Source organism: Mobula birostris, chromosome 25 (genome assembly GCF_030028105.1).
Source record: "Mobula birostris isolate sMobBir1 chromosome 25, sMobBir1.hap1, whole genome shotgun sequence".
Classification (NCBI taxonomy): domain Eukaryota; kingdom Metazoa; phylum Chordata; class Chondrichthyes; order Myliobatiformes; family Myliobatidae; genus Mobula; species Mobula birostris.
Window position 1 is genome coordinate 7,478,566 of NC_092394.1, and position 20,920 is coordinate 7,499,485.

The following is a 20,920-nucleotide window of genomic DNA, read 5'->3' on the forward strand; positions in this document are numbered from 1 at the left end:
GGAGGGGTGCAGGGCATTCACACCCTCAAGTCAGTGGTGACTGCTTGTTTCCAATCTAGTTAGCCTTGTTCCTCTATTCTTCTCCCTGTACTTGTGTAGGGCCTTGCATTTCCTCATAATGTTCCAATGCACCTCACTCACAATGCATCGTGGGATAGCTGACCTACTGAGGACTTCCAGCTCTCTCCGCATCCCTATTTATTATCCTGGCATTCCAATCTTAATCTTGCTATGTAACCAGCCCCATGCAGTCTGAGTTTTCCTGCGCTTATCTATGTGCTCTTGTTGGCTGCAGCCCAAACTTCAGCCCCTCAATTTTTATTTCTCTTTGGGATGTTTTACTCTGTTAAAAGACACAACAAATCAAAGCTATTGTTCCTGATTGTTGTGATATTATTGCCTATTATTAATTGTTTAATAAAAGCAACGAGGGATATTGTGAGCTGTTTTGGACCCCTTACCTAAAAATGGTTGTGCTGACATGGGAGAGGGTCTACAGGAGGTTCACAAAACTTATCCCAGGAAAGGAAGTGTTAACGTATGAGGAGCGTTTGATGGCTCTTGGCCTGTACTTGCTAGAGTTTAGAAGAATGAGGGGGTTCTCATTGGAACTTATCCAGTATTGAAAGACCTCAGATCAGGGGTTCCCAACCTGAAGTCCACAGACCCTTCGGTTAACGATAAGGATTAAAGGTTGGGAACCCCTGGCCTAGATAGAGTGGACATAGGTTCCTGATTAGTAAGGTGTGAAAGGTTACAGGAAGAAGGCAGGAGAATGGGGTTGGGAGGGATAATAAGTTAGCTATGATGGAATGGCAAAGAACACTCAATGGGCTAAAGGGCCTAATTCTACTCCCATGTCTTATGGAAGATGGTCTAAAAGCATGCGTCCATTAACTAATTGATGCATCAATCTGCAGGTGTGCATCCTCTTTTCCATCTTGTTCAATCATGGAAGCACAACATGCAACAATGTCGACATTTCCAAACAACAATTCTCCAAAAGGAAAATACTTGTCTTGCTGGCATCGAGAACAGGAATATTACACTACAGCTCCTTAAGCCACTCCACTAGAGGTCAGTGCACAGCATTGATTGTCTGAATACTTCTTGACAACTCCAATACTCTGCACCATTTTATACGGTATGTAGAAAGTACATTTTCAAGTGAATTTACGGATAGTAAAAGTTTTTTTTTGCAAATGGTGGAGAATTATTTACTGGGTTATCGTATGTCAAAATGTACAATCCTGTGAATGAGTGGGTGGATGGGTGGGAGGAAAGGGGCTCCTTTTGCTGTTGTTGTGTTGTTGTTGTTGCTTGTGTAGTTCTGTTGAACACTGTGGGCAAGTAATGCTGGCCCTGGAATGTGTGGCAAGACCTGCAGACTGCCCGCTGCTTATCCTTAGGCTGTGTTGTTTATTCATGCAAACAACGCATGTCACTGTATGTTTTGATGTACATGTGATAAATAAATGAACCTGAATCTTTAGACTGGCTGGTCATGAATTGGCTAATGGAATCCCACTGCCCTTTTAGTAAAGGGAAATGAAGTGTAGCATTTATCACATGGGTAATATGACAAATGGATAAAGTGATAATTTGATTAGGATAACTACAGTATGTGTCCATGAAATTAAATCCAATTCAAAATGTACTGAAACTGATCTTAAAATAAGCAACACACACAAAATGCTTGAGGAACTAAGCAGGTCTGGCAGTATCTATGGAAGGGAATAAACAGTCAATGTTTCAGGCCAAGACCATTCATCAGGACTGGTGAAGGGTCATGGCCTGAAACGTTGACTGCTTATCCCACTCCATTGATACTGTGTGTCCTGCTAAGTTCCGACAGCATTTTATGTGTGTTGCTTAAGATAGCCAGCATCTGCAGAACCTCTTATGCTTAAAACAGGAAGACATTTTTGGTTGAAATTTCTCTGGATTCCTGAATAGGTGTAATGCAACTCCCCGATACATAACTCATGATTGCTCAACATTGGGAGTTTGGGATGTGAACACCCACAACTCTTGTGGCATTGCAGATGCAGTGAAATTTGTCTCCAGCTGGTGTGTACTTCCAGCAAGGGTTATGAGACGACAGTCAGGCGTCCAATACATAATGTAAGATATTTATATCCACAGCAGAATCACAATGACTGGCCTGGCTCAAATCAATTAATTTAATCACACACTGGAAATGAAAATAGAAATCTTTTCAATCACTTCATTATTTGGCTAGGGAAAGACAGCAGAGTTGAATATTATTTTCTAATTTAAAAGGGAACACCTGGCCAAAGTCAAAAGTCCAGGTTACTGTCATATGCACAGATGCGATTAAAAACCTTATTTGTAGCTGCATCACAAGCACATAGCATCATATAAGCAGCCAAAGCACGCCAGCTTAGGCAGATGTTCTTCCATCTTGGTAGGAAGGAAAGTGAGGCACAGGAAGAAACTATTCAAAACTTTCCCTTCAGAGATTAAATTTATGGGATTCTGAAAGAGCTTGGCAGTTTCTTCCTTTGGCTGGAGATGCGAGAACTGTGGGCCACAATCTCTGAGTGACTGGCTGAGCTCTGGGCTGACTTCTTCAAAGAAGGCAGGGTGAATCTTTGAAATTCTCTATTCCATCTGGCTGTGGATGTTCAGTCATTGATTACATTCAAGACTGAGATCAATGTACATTGGAATTACAAAGTAAGGAATGGAAGTAGAGATTGGTAGGCAAGTGGAGTTGTTAAATGCCAAAAAAGGCTCAAGGGGCCTGTGATATTTTACTTTTTTAAGAAAATTGTACAGAAATTTGTGAAGGTGCAGGACTGTAAATGCAAGGGTTAATTTAGATTGTAAAATGATACGCACTTTTATTCTTAGATCTCTGGGATCACTTCTGGGGTAAGTGAGACTCGTACAAGAATAACAGGTTGCACCTAAACTGGAGGGTGACTAATTTCCTTAGATGGGAGGCTTGCTCACTCTGTTCAGGAGGGTTTAACCTAATTTGGCAGGGGTTCGGAAACACACCAGCAATGCAGCTGGGCGAAAACTGTAGAAGAAAAATCAAGCAAGTTCAGCGGAGCGAGCAAACTGAGACAGGTTGGGGACATGGAAGGACTAGCACAATCAACAGCAGTCACTTTACTACAAGGAGATTCAAAGGTAAATCAGATGAACTTCGAGCTTGGATCAGCACTTGCAGTTATGATGTAACAGAAACATGGCTGAGGGAAAGATATGACTCTTAGTTTAATGCTGTAGTCTACCAGAGTTTCAGACATAGCACAAGAGAATGATTAAGAGGAGGGAGGATTCGCATCACTAACTAGGGAGTAAAATGTCAGGACTTAGAATCTTGGGGGGATTATTCAATAAGGCCAAATGGGTATAAACTAGACATAAGAAAGGGTTGATTACTTTGCTGGGGTTATGTTATAAGCCTCCCAATTACAGTCAGCAGGAATGAGAGCAATAAATAAAAAGCAAATTGCAGAAATGTGTTAAAGCAATAGTGCTATAGTACTGGGGGATTTTGACTTGCCCGATACTGACTGGGATTATCTCTGTGTGAGAGGCAGAACTTACTAACTCCCTTCAAGACAAAACTCAGGGACCTATCAGAGGCAAGACAGCAGTTGACCTTATCTTAGGAAAAGAAACAGGAGCTGGTTATTGGGAGAGCATTTTGTGAACAGTGACCACATTTCTGGTATTTATGAGAAGGATAACGCGGGTCCTCAAGTTAAGATCATCAGCTGAGGGAAGGCTTATTTCAATGACATAAGAGATGATCTGATGAAAGTGGATTGGGAGCAGATATTTGTGAGCTGACAAATGGGAATCTTTTAAAGTTGGTAAGAGTTCAGAGCCATCATGTTCAGGTCAGGGTGAAAGACAAAGATGGCAAAGGTAAGATCAGGAAATAAACAGAAACGTATGTCTAGTATAAGCAACTGGGATTCAGGGAGTCTCTAAAGGAAATTACAATGCACAGGAGAGAATTTAAAAAAAGAAATTAGGAGGGAAATAAGGGCCACAAAATACCCTTGACAAGTAAAAGAGAATCGCAAGAATAAGTACGTATATCAGGAGCCAGTGAAAGGAGTCAGGGCCTCAGCCTGAAACTTCGACTGCTGAGTTCCTCCAGCATTTTGTGTGTGTTACTCTAGATTTTCAGCATCTTCAAAATCTCTTGTGCTCACAACAGCATGGCATGGGGTAAGCCATTTAGGATGAAGATTAGAAATTTCTTCACTAAGGGAAGTACTAACCTGTGAAGCACTTTGTGTTTGTTATTCTGGATTTCCAGGTTCCGCAGAATCTCTTTTATGTTTACTCCTTAAAGACCAAAGGGGTAGCTTATGTATATAGCTAGGGATATGGATAAGTCTCTAAGTCAATATTTTCCATCTGTATTCACAAGAGGAAGGATATGAAAGTTGGTGAGTTCAGGAAGGATGTGTTAATAATCTCGATCAAGTCAGGATTTAAAAAGTGGAGCGCTTGATAAATCCTAGGGCTAGACAAAATTTACTCGAGGTTGCTGAGGGAAGCAAAGGAGTGCAGGTCTGGGGCTCCAACAGGTGGGATGTCAGAAGAATGCAGGATAACTATAGTTGTTCCTGGAACATTTTTCTGGAATGTTATGGCTTTTTATCCTGGAGCGCAGGAGAATGAGAGGAGATTTGACAGAGGTATACAAAATTATGAGGAGTAAAGATAGGGTAAATGCAAGCAGGCTTTTTCCACTGAGGTTGGTGAGACTAGAACTAGAGGTCATAGGTTAAAGGTAAAAAGGGGAACATTTTCACTCAAAGGGCGGTGCGAGTGTGGAACAAGTTGCCAGTGGAAGTAACACACATAAAAGTTGCTGGTGAACGCAGCAGACCAGGCAGCAACTATGGGAAGAGGTACAGTCGACGTTTCAGGCCGAGACCCTTCATCAGGACTACTGCCAGTGGAAGTGGTGGATTTGGATTCAATTGCAAGATTCAAGAGAAATTTGGATAAGTACGTAAATGGGAGGGGTATGGTCCAGGTGCAGGTTGATGGGACGAGGCAGAATACAGTCTGGTATGGACTAGCTGGGCTGAAGGTTTTGTTTCCATGCTGTAGTGCTCTGTGACTCTATTTAAGGAGTACAGCAGGAAAAACAAGCTTTCCATCAGTATAGGCATATCGGAGGAAGTCCTAAGGAATAAGATTTCTCTACATGTGGAAAGGCCAGGGGTTGATTAGAATAGTCAGCATGGTTTTGTGTGGTGGACAGCCTGCCTCACTATTGATATTAAACAAATAATACTGGTTGTATTGAGTAGTCTGTTTCCTTGTAGTAGTAATAACATGTAAAAAGATTTTAAGCCTTTTTTAGTTAATTATTTTGATTATTTCTCTGTAGATTTGTTTTGGAGTGGTTTACAGTATATCTTCTGCACCAAACAATATTGACTTTTGTTTACAGCCTTTCATCTACATATTGTACATTGCATATATTGCACAATGGTTGCATAGTTTCTGCACTTAAACCCAACAGTAGCACAAGGATCCAATAAGTGCTTCCATGAAGTGAGATGGTTTGTGCAGAGTATTCCCGACTCTAGTCATGTTGCCAGATAAAGTGATAGGAAGGAGACAGGGTACGTAGGTAATATTTGTCTGTGTATTTGCTTGGCAAGCAGCTCAGTCTGCTTATCCAAGTGGCTCAGTGAATAATTGAATCATGCAGACCAGGTAAGTCACAGATGTGAAACTCATTCCATGCTAAAATTTGCCAGCCTTCATGATTACCCTTGACCCTCCAGAAATTGAACATTACCCTTGTGCCCGGAACTCCAGGAGAAAAGTCACTGACGTATTAATTTTTACTTTCACATTCTTTTGACATTTTATTTATTAGCTATATAAATATTGGCGAAAGGAACAAAATAAATAATATAGAGGCAATTAGCATGTTGATGGTGCTGGATTAGACAGAAGAAAATCAGAGTTCTCACTGCTATTGGATCATCTATCCCAGAAATACAGGAAGGACATTCTTGCTATTAAGGGAGTGCAGCGTAGGTTCACAAGGTTAATTCCCGGGTTGGTGGGACTGTTATATGTTGAAAGATTGGAGCGACTGGGCTTGTATACTCTGGAATTTAGAAGGCTGGGAGGGGATCTTATTGAAACATATAAGATTATTAAGGGATTGGACACACTGGAGGCAGGAAGCATGTTCCCGTTGATGGGTGAGTCCAGAACCAGAGGCCACAGTTTAAGAATAAGGGGTAGGCCATTTAGAAAGGAGTTGAGGAGAAACTTTTTCACTCAGAGAGTGGTGGATATATGGAATGCTCTGCCCCAGAAGGCTGTGGAGGCCAAGTCTCTGGATGCTTTCAAGAAAGAGATGGATAGAGCTCTTAAAGATAACGGAATCAAAGATTATGGGGATAAGGCAGGAACTGGATACTGATAGTGGATGATCAGCCATGATCACAGTGAGTGACGGTGCTGGCTCGAAGGCCGAATGGCCTACTCCTGCACCTATTGTCTATTGTCTATAAATACAGGGATGGGATACAGCTGTGAGGTCACGCAACAAGAGCCTGCTGACATTCACCAGAGGGACTTGGGCATGAATGGCAAACATTTGGATAAAGTACAAGAGAACTTTGAACAGGATTCAGTCCTTCATTTTCAGGACCAGAAACACATTCCCTTTCTTCCTTCCATCCTCTCTCAGCCCTGTCTTAGCAGCCAGATCCTTATCTCTGACTGGAATACTCTGGACAGAAGTACCAATGTTGAGGTTTGATGGCTAAAGTCTAATCTAAAATCAGTGCAATGCTGAAGGAATACTGTGTTGTTCAATGTGCCCTTTTGGGTAAGTCCTTAAACCAAGGGCTTTGGTGGATCTGAAAAGTCCCATGGTTTCACCTGAATCAAAAACAGGAGTTACTTCTTTCTAGTGTCAGAGCTAATAGTTATCCTTCAACCAGCATGCAAAAGTACATAATCTGGTTATTAACACATTGCTGTGTACAAATTCTCTGCCCAAGATTTTATATTTCAAGGTGCTTTATTGGTTGTAAAATCACAGCACACCTTTGGGTCAAGAAAGTTGCTATTCAAATGCAAATCTTTCTTCACCTCAATCATAGTCATGCCTAACTCATCAACAAATAGGAATCCTCCCTAGAGAGTGAATCATTACCTTCAGTCTGCTCCTTGCTCATTAGGCTTGCTGCTGTGTCACCCACGGAGACTGTGAATTCTTTGTCCTGTTGGAAGGATGAAATGATTTCCAGCTCAGATTTATTTGGTTCTGCATCCTCTGTGAAGTAAAATCCACTCAAATAGCCTGGAGGGGGCACAGGATCCTGAACAAAGAGAAAAGCATGGACAATTTGGAGCTGGGCTATCATTATTGGATATTCACTAGAGCTTTAGCCCACTCATTTTTCATGAGGAGTCATATGGAAAGCTTCATAATTAAAATAAGAAATCAAGTTCAAAATGATGAGCAGTTTTATTCCAGTCATCCCTATTTCCGGCACCTTTAACCAAAGAATAGAAAAGTTAAGCCCTTGTGATGGTAGAATGGATCACTCCTTGAAAGAATAGACTAGAAATACAAGTAAATCCCTGCCTCAGCAAAAGCTTCCCATGATACATCGAAGTCAGATTCAGCCACAAGGTACAGGAGACAGAATTCCACCCATTCAGATTTTCCAGTCAATATGATACCAAAGCACTCATGATCAGCTCTGTTTGAGTTAGGGGACAATAAAGGGAGTCATCTCACAAATTCTAATTTCAATCTTTTAAAAGTGAGTGGAGAAAAGTTTATGGGAAATGTCAAGGCTAGATTGTTTACACAGGGAATGGAATGCACTGCCAAGGTGGTGGTAGAAGCCATTAGGTACATTTCAGAGGCTCCTAGATAGGCACATGGATGAAAGAAAAATGGAGGGTCATAGCCTGTACGTAAACACAAGAGATTCTACAGATGCTGGAAATCCATAGCAACACACACTAAATGCTGGATGAACTGAGCAGACCAGGCAGCACCTCTGGAGAGGAATAAACAGCTGATGTTTCAGGTTGAGATCCTTCATCAAGACAGGAGAAGGCCATATAAAGGTCGGTGCTCTGCAGTGTTAGATAACTGCTACGCTACTGTGCTGCTCCATTTACATCAGAAGTGCAGTAGATTCCGGTTAACTAGGGCACCCACTTATTTGAGACTACTCTTGAAGAACAAAAACTCATTGAGAAAATAGCTGTGATTCCCTTCATTTATTTGTGACACTATGCTGCTTAATTGGGGCAGGAGACTGTTGCCAAATAGTGTCTAACTAGTGTCAATCAAATGCACTTGTGCGGCTGTTAGACACTACGCTCTGCTTAGAGCGAATGGTTTTAAAGTAGCATCAGTTACATGTGTTTGTGTTCAAAAAGGAATGATTTTTGTTACTGATAGTTGGTAAGATGATCCTGAACTGTTTCGCTCACTGTAGTTTCAAGCATACAGGTTTGGAGAACCCTGAAACAGCCGGGAGTGATAATGAAATGATTTCACTACATCAACAAGTTAGGAATTCTGAAGTGTTTAAAGGAATTGACAATCATCTTGAATGTTACAATGAAAATGAAGATTTGGAGTATGCAATTGTCAAAAGGATTGTATGAAGGTAGTCCATTATCTGCATTAGGCACCTAAGCTGATTTTGCTCATTTACAGTTAATCAAAAGAACACAGCAGCGTACAATGAATTTAGTTCTCCATCGATAACCATTAGGAACTAATACACAGTTTTATAGTACTGTAGTAGTATTGATGGTGTTCTAATTTGTTTTGTATTTCATTTAAATATATAACTTTTTACTCAGTTAAACAGTAGTTTGTCTTTTTTATATCTTTTAAACTATTTCCATGAATCTTTGGCTAAGTGGGGCAGCCACTTATTTGGGCCAAAATGTAGTGGTCCTGATGTTTCCCAATTAATCAGAATCCACTGTATTGCAGTAAGGATCAAGAACTTTTAACAACCAAGTTTATATCCTGTGCTCAGTCAACTTTATCCAATTTAGATCATATTCCATCTTAGCAGTTCTTGTGATATGCAGAATGGACACTATGTGCACCCCGCCAATTATAGCAGCTGCATTTCAAAATAATTCATTGTTCTGAAAGCACTTTCCAATAGATGTCATAGGACAGGCTCCATTTATTCCTCATATAACCACTTCATATTAAAACAAGCAGTACATCATCACAAGAGCTATATAAATACTGAACTGAGATAATTGAGCTAAATTACCTGGGTGTGTGGTAAAAGTCGGATTAATAAACTGCAGCAGGGAATCATAGGATGATGATTTAGAGATGATGCAGTGAGAAGAGTCTGACCTTTTGATGGCATCCCTCTTCTCAGTTTGAGCTGGAATCCTCCAACATTTAAACCTCCATGTTTATTGAACAAGGAAACCACAGTATTCCCTAGAAGATCAAACAGATAAACAGTTGTATAAACAGGGAATATGTCAATATTAGACACAGTAATCCTAGAGTGCCAATAATCAGTTTATAAGTGCTGTATTTCCCTCATAGTTACACAGAAACAGCAACACAGGAGCAGAAGCAGAATTATTCTTGGCTGATTTCTGTCTCAATACCACATTCCTGCATTTTCCCATTGCCATTGATACCTTTAGTGCCCAGAAATGTATCTCTTTAAACATATTCAATGACTCTACAGCACTTTATGATTGCAAACTCTACAGGGTTGTCCTCCTTTAAGTGAAGAAATTTCTAATCTCCATCCTAAACAGCTTACCCTATGTCATAAAATTGTGAATACAAGAGTTTCTGCAGATGCTGGAAATCCAGAGTAACACACACAAAACGTTGGAGGAACTCAGAAGGTCAGACAGCATCTATGGAGAGGAATAACCGATCGATGTTTTGGGCCAAGACCCTTCATCATCCTGAAATCCCAGTCAAGTGCTTTTAGTCCAGCTCAGTGAGAAATCCACAAGTTTCAATACAATCTCCTTTCATTGCTTTGAATTGAGTTGATCTAAACTCTCCTTACACCAATGTCTCACTTTCCAAGTGTCAATATGGTTAATCTTTGCTGCAATCCTTTTCTAGATAGCATATCTTTCCTTGGAAAAGGAGATCCAGAAGATCTAAACTGCACTCAGTGCTCTAGAAATTGTAGCAAGAATCTTTGTTCTTGTACTAATAACAGCATGCCTGACATTTGACTCCCAAAACAAAGACTCTGAGCTCCATGAGGAAGACAGAGCAAACACTTGAAGAACACTGTTATAGTCTTCTTTAACTCACGGAAGTTCTTATCTTGTGACTACTCAAAATGGAGAACCAGCAGTTGGGCATGTACTGAGCACGAAGTCTCTACAATGGTGCACCAACACTGGAAGGAGTGCTCAACATCCCTAACTATCCAGTGGCTAACACCATCAAGCAACATCTCTCCCACCTGTAGAAGAGTCTGTTGAAGCCACATCATTAATCACCTCAGAACCTAGAGAACTGGAGCAGAAGCAAGTCACCATTGTTTCCAAAGAAATGCCTAAGAAGAAGACATTTTAAAATTGTTTTATTCCTTTTTATAGCCCTTGTACCATGCACTACTCAGTCAAGAAAACTGGCCGATCTCTCTTTGGACTGAGGCAATACCACTTGGTATGAAACCATTCGCAGCTGCAGAGAAGGAGTGATTCTTGGTGCCTCTCATCACTGCATACGATTTTCTCCTTGTGTCTGTTTTCAAGTCTCTGTCTCTCTCCACTACTCTTCCTCTGTCTCTCTTTTACGATGAAGCACTTAGCCTGTTCCAAACAATTCTTCACAACATTGTCATTCCAGTATAGCAACAGCTGAGTTTGGTAACATTTCCTATGAGTAAACATGACATGAAACTGAGTCATGTTGCCATGTAGCACTGAATATTGTAGCTGTAATACAATGTTCATATTTAATAGGTACCAGGAGAAAATACTATGATGCAGGAAAGATCTGACATCTATTGATAAGTAGTTACCACACAACATAGAGCAGCAACTAAGCATTCATCTATCTCTTGTAATTTTATCTACCAATATTTAACAGCTTTATTAAGGAATAGGATTTTCATGCAGTAGTTCAAATAGCTTTAGCTAATGGTATTTAGCAGAAGCTTAGAAACAATTTTTTTTTTCAGTTTACATGAGAAGACCACCCTCACTCTCAGTACAAAGAGCTGCAAGGTTACAGTGGTGGTTATGTTTAGAACGAATGGTCACCTCTCAGACTTTTACACAGTTTAAGTATATTCAGAATAACACATACAGACTGCTGGAGGAAATCAGCAGGTCAGGCACATCTATGGAAAAGAATAACAGTTGACGTTTCAGGCTGAGACCCTTCATTAGGACTGGAAAGGAAGGAGCATAAACACAAGAGATTCTGCAGTCGCTGGAAATCTTACTTTTATTATTTGCACAATTTGTTTTTTTCTGCATATTGGTTGCTTGATGGTCTTCATTTTTAATGGGTTCTATTGGATTTTTTTGTTTTGTGCCTGCCTATAAGGAGATGAATCTCAAAGTTGTATAGTATATACCATAAGACCATAAGATATAGGAACAGAATTAGGCCATTTGGCCTGTTACGTCTGCTCCACTGTTTCATCATGGCCGATCCAATTTTCCACTCAGCCCCAATCTCCTGCCTTCTTCCCATTTCCCTTCATGCCCTGACCAATCAAGAATCTATCAACCTCTGCCTTAAATATACATAAAGACTTGGCCTCCACAGCTGCCTGTAGCAAAGAATTCCACAGATTCACTACTCTGGCTAAAGAAAATCCTCCTCATCTCCATTCTAAAAGGATGCCCCTCTATTCTGAGGCTGTGTCCTCTGGTCTTAAGACTCTCCCAACATAGGAAACATCCTCTCCACATCCACTCTATCAAGGCCTTTCACCATTCCATAGCTTTCAGTGAGGTCACCCCTCATTCTTCTGAATTCCAGTGAATACAGGCTCAGGCCCATCAAATGCTCTTCATATGGCAAGCCATTCAATCCTGGAAGCAGTTTCATAAACCTCCTTTGAACTCTCTCCAGTTTCAGCAGATCCTTTCTAAGATAAAGGGCCCAAAACAGCTCACAATACTCCAAGTGAGGCCTCACCAGTGCTTTATAAAGTCTCAACATTACATCCTTGCTTTTATATTCAAATCCTCTTGAAATGAATGCTAACATTGCATTTGCCTTCCTTACCACAGACTCATCCTGGAAATTAACCTTTAGGGAATCTTGCACAAGGACTCCGAAGACCTGTTGCATCTCAAATTTTTGTATTTTCTCTCCATTTAGAAAACAGTCAACCTTTTCATTTCTTCTGTCAAAGAGCATGACCACATATTTCCCAACATTATATTCCATCTGCCATTTGTTTGCCCATTCTCCCAATCTGTCTAAGTCCTTCTGTAGCCTCTCTACTTCCTCAAAACTACCTGTCCCTCCACCTATCTTCATATCATCTGCAAACTTCACAACAAAACCATTAATTTCATCATCCAAATCATTGACATATAATGTAAAAAGAATTGGTCCCAACCAGACCCCTGTGGAACGCCACTAGTCACCGGCAGCTAGCCAGAAAAGTTCCCTTTATTCCCACTCTTTGCTTCCTGCCAATCGGATCCTGCTTTATCCATGCTAGAATCTTTCCTGTAATACCATGGGCTCATAACACATTAAGTGCCTCATGTGTGAAACCTTGTCAAAGGCTTTCTGAAAATCCAGGTACACAACATCAACCAATTCTCCTTTGTCTATCCTGCTTGTTATTTCTTCAAAGAATTCCAACAAATTTGTCAGGCAAGGTTTTCCCTTGAGGAAACCATGTTGACTACGGCCTATTTTATCATGTGCCTCTAAGTTTCTTGAAGCCTCATCTTTAATAATTTACTCCAACATCTTCCAAACTGCTGATGTCAGACTAACTGGCCTATAGTTTCCTTTCTTCTACCTCTCTCCCTTCTTGAAGAGAGAAGTGATATTTGCAATTTTCCAGTCTTCTGGAACCATTCTAGAATCCAGTGATTCTTGAAAGATCATTACTAATGCCTCCACAATCTCATCAGCCACCTCTTTCAGAACTCTGGGGTGTACACTATCTGGTCCAGGTAACTTATCTATCTTCAGACCTTTCAGTTTCCTAAGAACCTTCTCTCTAGCTATGGTAGCTTCATGCACTTCATGACACCTGGAACTTCCACCTTACTGCTGGTGTCTTCCACTGTGAAGACTGATGCAAAATACACCTTCAGTTTGTCTGACATATCCTTGTCCTCCATTACTAACTCTCCAGCATTATTTCCCAGCGGTCTGATATCCACTCTCACCTCTCTTTTACACTTTATGTATCTAAAGAAACTTTTAGCATCTTCTTTGATATTATTGGCCAATCTTCTTTCTTATTCCATCTTTACCTTCTTAATGACTTTTTTAGTTGCCTTCTGTTCATTTTTAATAGCTTCCCAATCCTCTAACTGCCCACTAATTTTTGCTCTATTATATGTCCGCCTCTTTGGTTTTTATGTTGGCTTTGACTTCTTTTGTTTGCCATAGTTGTGTCATCTTTCCTTTAGAATACATCTTCCTCTTTGGGATGTATATATCCCATACTTTCCAAATTGCTTCCAGAAATCCCAGCCTTTGCTAGTCTGCCATCACCCCTGCCAGTGTAGTTTTCCAATCAATTCTGGTCAACTCCTCCCTCAAGCCTCTGTAATTCCCTTTACTCCACTGTAATACTGATATATCTGACCTTAGCTTCGTCTCAAATTTCAGGGTGAATTCGATTATATTATGATCACTTTCCCTAAGGGTGCTTTACCCTACTGCCCCCCTCACTGGACCCCCTGCAGTTCCAGTATCGTCCCAATCGCTCAACAGACGACGCCATCGCCACCACCCTCCACCTGGTCCTCACCCACCTGGACAAAAAAGGCACCTACGTTTGAATGCTGTTCATAGACTTCAGTTCAGCATTCAACACAATCATTCCTTAGCACCTGATTGGAAAGCTGAAACTGCTGGGCCTGAACACCTCCCTCTGCAACTGGATCCTAGACTTCCTGACTGGGAGACCTCAGTCAGTCCGGATTGGGAGCAGCGTCTCCAACACCATCACACTCAGCACAGGGGTCCCCCAGGGCTGTGTGCTCAGTCCACTGCTGTTCACTCTGCTGACCCATGACTGTGCTGCAACACACAGCTCGAACCACATCATCAAGTTCGCCGATGACACGACCGTGGTGGGTCTCATCAGCAAGAACGATGAGTCAGCATACAGAGAGGATGTGCAGCGGCTAACGGACTGGTGCAGAGCCAACAACCTGTCTCTGAATGTGAACAAAACAAAAGAGATGGTTGTTGACTTCAGGAGAGTACGGAGCGACCACTCTCCACTGAACATTGACGACTCCTCTGTACAGATCGTTAGGAGCACCAAATTTCTTGGTGTTCACCTGTTGGAGAATCTCACCTGGTCCCTCAACACAAGCTCCATAGACAAGAAAGCCCAGCAGCGTCTCTACTTTCTGCGAAGGCTGAGAAAAGTCCACCTCCCACCCCCCCCATCCTCACTATATTCTACAGAGGATGTATCGAGAGCATCCTGAGCAACTGCATCACTGCCTGGTTCAGGAATTGCACCGTCTCGGATCACAAGACCCTGCAGCGGATGGTGAGGTCAGCTGAGAAGATCATCGGGGTCTCTCTTCCACTATTACAGACATTTACACCACATGCTGCACCCACAAATCTAACAGCATTGTGAAGGACCCCACGCACCCCTCACACAATCTCTTCTCCCTCCTGCCATCTGGCAAAAGGTACCGAAGCATTCGGGCTCTCATGACCAAATTGTGCAACAGTTTCTTCCCCCAAGCCATCAGACTCCTCAATACTCAGAGTCTAGACTGACATCTACATCATTTATTATAATATTGTAATTTGTCCTCTACTGTGCCTATTGTCTTGTTTATTAATTATTGTACTGCCCTGCACTGTTTTGTGCACTTTATGTAGTCCTGTGCAGGTCTATGGTCTAGTGCAGTTATTATGTTGTTTTACGTAGTCTAGTGTAGCTTTGTGCTGTCTCATATAGTGTAATGTAGTTTTGTGTTGTTTCGTTTTTACTGTGTACTGTACCAGCAGCTTATGGTTGAAATGATGATAATCTTGACTTGACTTGACTTGAAGCTAAGAGTTTTTTTACCTTAAGCTCACTAATCAATTCTGGTTCATTGCACAACGTCCCAATCCAGAACAGCTGATCCTTTAATGGGCTCAACCACGAGCTGCTCTAAAAAGCCATCTTGTAGGCTTGCGAGAAATACCCCCTCCTGGAACCCAGCACCAACCTGATTTTCCTTCTACTTGTATATTGAAGTCCTCCATGACTATTGTAACATCGCCTTTTTGGCATGCATTTTCTATCTCCTATTGTAATTTGAAGGCCACATCATTACTACCGTTTGGGGGTCTGTATACAACTCCATTCAGGGTCTTTTTACCCTTGCAGTTCCTTAGCTCTATGCATAATGATTCAACACCTTCCGACCCTATGTTACCTCTATCAAATGATTTGATTTAATTTCTTACCAACAGAGCAATGCCGTCCCCTCTGCCTTCCTGCCTATCCTTTCGATACAATGTGTATCCTTGGACATTAAGCTCCCAGCTATAATCTTTCAGCCATGATTCAGCGATGCCTACAACATATATCTGCCAATCTGCAACTGTGCTGCAAGTTCATCCACCTTATTCCCTATACTGCGTGTATTCACAGAGGTGCATTCAATCCTGTATTCACCATGCTCAGCCTTTTGATTCCTAACTTCATCTGAGGTCTTACTAACATCTGCCTCCACAACCTCTCCACTAACTGTTCTGGCACTCTGGTTCCCATCCCCTACAAACTCTAATTTAAATTCCACTGTGAAGCATTAACACACCTTCCCACTAGGACATTAGTCTCCCTTTAGTTTAGATGCAAACCGTCTCTTCTGTACTGGTCCCACCTTCCCTGGAAAAGAGCCTAATGATCAAAAAATCTTATGCCCTCCCTCCTCCACCAACTCCTTAGCCACGTATTAAACTGTATAATCTTCCAAGTTCTAGATTCACTAGCATGTGGCATGGGTAGCAATTCTGAACTCACAACCATGTTGGCCCTGCTCTTTAACTTAGCACCTAACTCCCTGAACTTCCTATGCAGACCCTCGTCACTCATTCTAACCATGTCATTGGTACCTACATGGACCACGACTTCTGGCTGCTCACCCTCCCAATTAACAATGCTTAAGACTCGATCCAAGATATCTTGGACCCCGGCATGCGGGAGGCAATCTCATTCTTGCCCACAGAACCTCCTGTCCATTCCCCTAACTAATGTATCCCCCATAACCAAACCGTGCCTCCTCTTCCCCTTCTCCTCTGAGTCAGAGAAGGCAGACTCGGTGCCAGAGACCCGACCACTGGGACTTTCCTCTGTTAGGTCAGAAAATACATCAGAAAACTAACATAACCATCTAGAAAGAAAAAGAAGGATGTTTGCTCTTTCCATCATACTTCCTGTTTTCTTTTACAATTTCAACATTGGCTGGTTTGGAGCCCGAAGATCCTTAGAATTTCTGGCCATAACTATGATGAAAATAAACAAATAGAAAGTAGGTCAAGTCTGGGATCAATTGGCTGCTGAAAAGTGGTCCTCACTGGAGCCAGAGATGTTCTCTGTGTCTGGAATTTCAATATCCTTGGCTCTGGGGATACTCAATACTTAGCCGGGATGTAAATGGTTGAGAGGACGAGATTCACTGACTGAACAATTGTAGTTCACCAATTAAATAATAATTGAAAAACATGCAGATTAAACTAGGAACTTAAACAACCCTTCCTAGTTTCTTTCTTGTTCTTCTAAGTGTTCTTTCCTGGTACAGGCAGCACAGCAGTGTAGTGGTCAGTGTAATGCCAGCTGTAAGATTGGGACTGAATTCTCACTACTGTCTGTTAGGTGTTTGTATGTTCTCCCCATGACTGAGTGGGTTTCCTTTAGATGCTCCAGTTTCCTCCAACATTCCAAAAGGTGTAGGGGTTAGGGTTATAAGTTGTGGCATGCTATGTTAGCACCGGAAGCATGATGACACTTGTAGGCTGGCCCTTGCACATCCTCGGACTGCGTTGGTTGTTGATGCAAAAAACAACATATTTCACTGTATGTTTCAATGTTCATGTGACAATCCTAATCCCCTAAAACAAAAAAATCTATGATTAAGGAATAATTATAGTTTTAACTGGGACCTCTTTAATCTTTGTATTTTAGAATTCAATTGCTTGGCATTTTGGAGACTGTATCTGTCGTAATTGTGGTCTTGGATCTGATTCTTAATAACAGAACTTTAGAAATTTATTTATTTGCCTTATTTATCGAAGCTTATTGTCACTCATGCTATTGCACTAATTCATTAGATGGGCAAACAAAATTCTTGATGTTAACATATTCCTTAATAAGTAATTATCTGTTGATACGGAATATTAGAGTTGTACGGCACTGAGAGATAGCCTGTTTCCGTGCTGTAATTGTTATATGGTTATATGGTTATATAAATTGGGCTTGAATGCTTGTATACACCAATTGTATTTGCCCACATTAGGCCTGTATCCCTCAAATCTCTTCCTACTCAAGAATTGTCCAAATGAATATTAAACATTATAACTACATCTGCCTCCATCACTTTCTCTGGTGGCTCATTCCATATATCCACTTGAAACCTTGCCTTTTGGATATTCTTTATATTTTTCTCCTCTCACCTTAAATCTGGTGTGCTATGCTCTCTGTAACTAGATACCCCTGCCTGCTAGGAGAAGAAACTCTAATTATGAGCCTCTGTGAAATCGCCCAGTGTTTCAGAGAATCTTTCCCCATAACTAAAGTCTTCCAATCCAGGCAATATCCTGGTGAATTTCTTGCACTAACAATACTCCAAGTCCAGCCTACTGAATGATTTGTACAGCTGCAACATGACATCCTAAATTGTATACTCGATATCTCAGCTTTCTTCACTACTTTATCCACATGTGTCAGCATTTTCAGGGAGCTGTGAACTTGCACCCCAAGGTTACTTTGCACATCAATACCCCAGAAGTCCCTGCAATTTATGGTATATGTTCTGTTAGTATTTGATATCCCAAAGTGCATTGCCACACCAAGATCCCAGAGATGAGTTTGATATGACCATAGGAAATTGAACACTTTATTACATCATCATGCTTCATTTAAAAAAATTCCTATGTTTGATTCACTCAGATAATAGTTACTTACCTATAACAGACAGTTTGCCAGTGTCAGAATCAACTGTGTTCACTCTAAGTAAAACAAGTGCATTGGGATCTAGAGTCGCTTTGCCTTTCACGTTTACAGTCATACGGTAGCGGAACTCTGGGCACCTTGCTCGGCTGGTGATTACTGGAAAAGCCAAAACGTCAGGAATATCATCCCTGCCGGAATGTATTAGCCGTCCAGTCACCTTTAATATATTAGGAAGAATAGAAAAAAGGAGTTGAGTAAAATTGCTACTTGCTGCTCATCCTTACATTTCAATAATACTTTTTATTGTTTTTGCAGTTAGTCCTATACCGCCCCTTATTCCCTTCCATCAGGCCTGTGTATGGTCCGCCACGTTTCCAGCTCCGCTCTCAAAATAGCAAGCTGCCCATCAGTGATCCAAATTATTAATAGACATTGCTTGGATGCAAAGGAGACTAAACATCAGAATGATTTGCTCATAGAATCATAGAGTGCTACATCACAGAAACAGGCCCTTCAGCCCATCTAATCTGTGCCAAACTGTTACTCTGCCTAGTCCCATTGACCTGTGACTGGAGCATAACCCTCCATATCCCTCCCATCCATGTACTTACCTGCAGATTTTCTCTTGTTCATATACGAGGGGTGATTGATAGGTTTGTGGCCTAAGGTAGGAGCAGTCAAATTTAGAAAACCTAGCACATTTATTTTTCCTACATTTACACACTTAGTCCAGCGGTCGTGGAGCATACGGATCCCATCTTTGTAGAAGTCGGCGTCTTGGACTTCCAGAAAGTAGCCCACAGCAGGGGTGATTGATAAGTTCGTGGCCTAAGGTAGAAGAAGATGAGTTATTAACTTCAAACTTTCTGCATTTTCACTCAGAGTTGAACTGCACGTGCATGTAATGAGAGCTGTATAACTCATCTCCTTCTACCTTAGGCCACGAACTTATCAATCACCCCTGCTGTGGACCACTTCTACAAAGAAGGGATCCGTATGCTCCACGACCGCTGGACTAAGTGTGTACATGTAGGAGGGGCCGAAGTTGAAAAATAAATGTGCTAGGTTTTCTAAAATTGACTCCTTCTACCTTAGGCCACGAACCTATCAATTACCCCTCGTACCTATGCAAACATCTCTTAAATGTGGCAATTGAACTCACATCCTCCACTTCCATTGGCAGCTCGTTCAAGTTCATGTTTAATTGTCATTCAAACAGCATTCCATTGTAAAACACAATACATACAGTCACACATAGTACATACATGTTAAGATAACACATATAGTCACAAAATAATATTCACACCAGACTTGTACCACCTTTAGAGTGAAGGTTTTTTGTGTAAAAAAATTGGTATATGTTGTAATGGTTGTACCCTTCACCCACTAAAGAAGAAAATTTTTTAAAAAATTAGTTCCTTCCCCATGACACAAGTTGTCACCACATGTACTTCATTTCTTACCTTGGTGATGGTTGCATTGTCTGGAATATAACGTATTGCATCAATATACAGATCAAAAGGCTCATTTACCCTAGCTGGATCTGGTAACGCCACAGACGGATTATGGGCAACCCATGGTACGGTTAGAATGTGGTCATCAGAGGACGAAGATCTGGCAAAATCAAACCATAGAGTCATAGACTAATCCAGCATGGAAATGGGCCTTTCAGCCCAATTCATCCATGCCAACCAAGGTGCCCACCTAAACTAGTCACACTTTTCTACATTTGTCCCGTATCCCATAAAACCTATCCTTTCCATATACTTATCCAAATGTCTCTTAGATGTCGTTATTATACCTGCCTCAACTGCTTTCTCTGGCGTCTCTTTCCATATACACACCACCCCTGTATGAAGAATTTGCCCTATCTTCCATATCACCTATAAGCTTTGTCCTTTAGCTTTTGGTTTCCTTTCCCTGGGAAAAAGACTATGTGTATTCACGCTATCTATACCTCTCGTGATTTTACACACCTCTATGAGGTCACCCCTCAGTTTACTAAGCTCCAAGGAACGTAGTCCTAGCCTGTCCAACCTCTCCTTAGAATTCAGTCTCTCAGGTCTGGGCAACATCCTTGTGTATCTTTTCTACACTTTTCCCATTTTTAGGAAGTTAAGATCTCCTAGTAACACTACTCTTATTATTCTTACAACAATCTGTGATTATCCAGCACATTTCGTCCTCTAACTCCCAATGACTATTCAGATTCAGATTAACTTATTTATCACTTGTACATTGAAACGTGCAGTGAAACCAACACAACCTAAAGATTTGGAGGGCATATGATACAGTCCTATCAGAATGATCGTCCCCTTCTTGTTTCTAAGTTCTACCTACTTAGCCTCTCTGGACTGTTTTTAATGTTGTTGTTTGTTGTGTTCTGTGTCGTTTTTGCCAAACATTGTGGGCATGCTATGCTGGCATGGGAATGCATGGGCGACACAAACATTGTGGGCATGCTATGCTGGCATGGGAATGCATGGGCGACACAAACATTGTGGGCATGCTATGCTGGCATGGGAATGCATGGGCGACACAAA

General features: G+C 41.3%; 1 protein-coding gene across 1 annotated transcript in view; it reads right to left on the bottom strand.

Annotated features, from left to right (window-relative positions):
• The window catches only part of LOC140187844 (uncharacterized), a 71,951-nt gene that overhangs the window by 10,268 nt on the left and 40,763 nt on the right, over window positions 1–20,920 (bottom strand). Inside the window, exons 5-8 of the mRNA XM_072243639.1 lie at window positions 19,841–19,991; window positions 18,390–18,594; window positions 9,306–9,484; window positions 7,196–7,361 (exon numbers count right to left, since the gene is read on the bottom strand). Of these exons, the coding sequence (XP_072099740.1) occupies window positions 7,196–7,361; window positions 9,306–9,484; window positions 18,390–18,594; window positions 19,841–19,991 (701 nt within the window). The remainder of the gene's footprint in view (window positions 1–7,195; window positions 7,362–9,305; window positions 9,485–18,389; window positions 18,595–19,840; window positions 19,992–20,920) is intronic.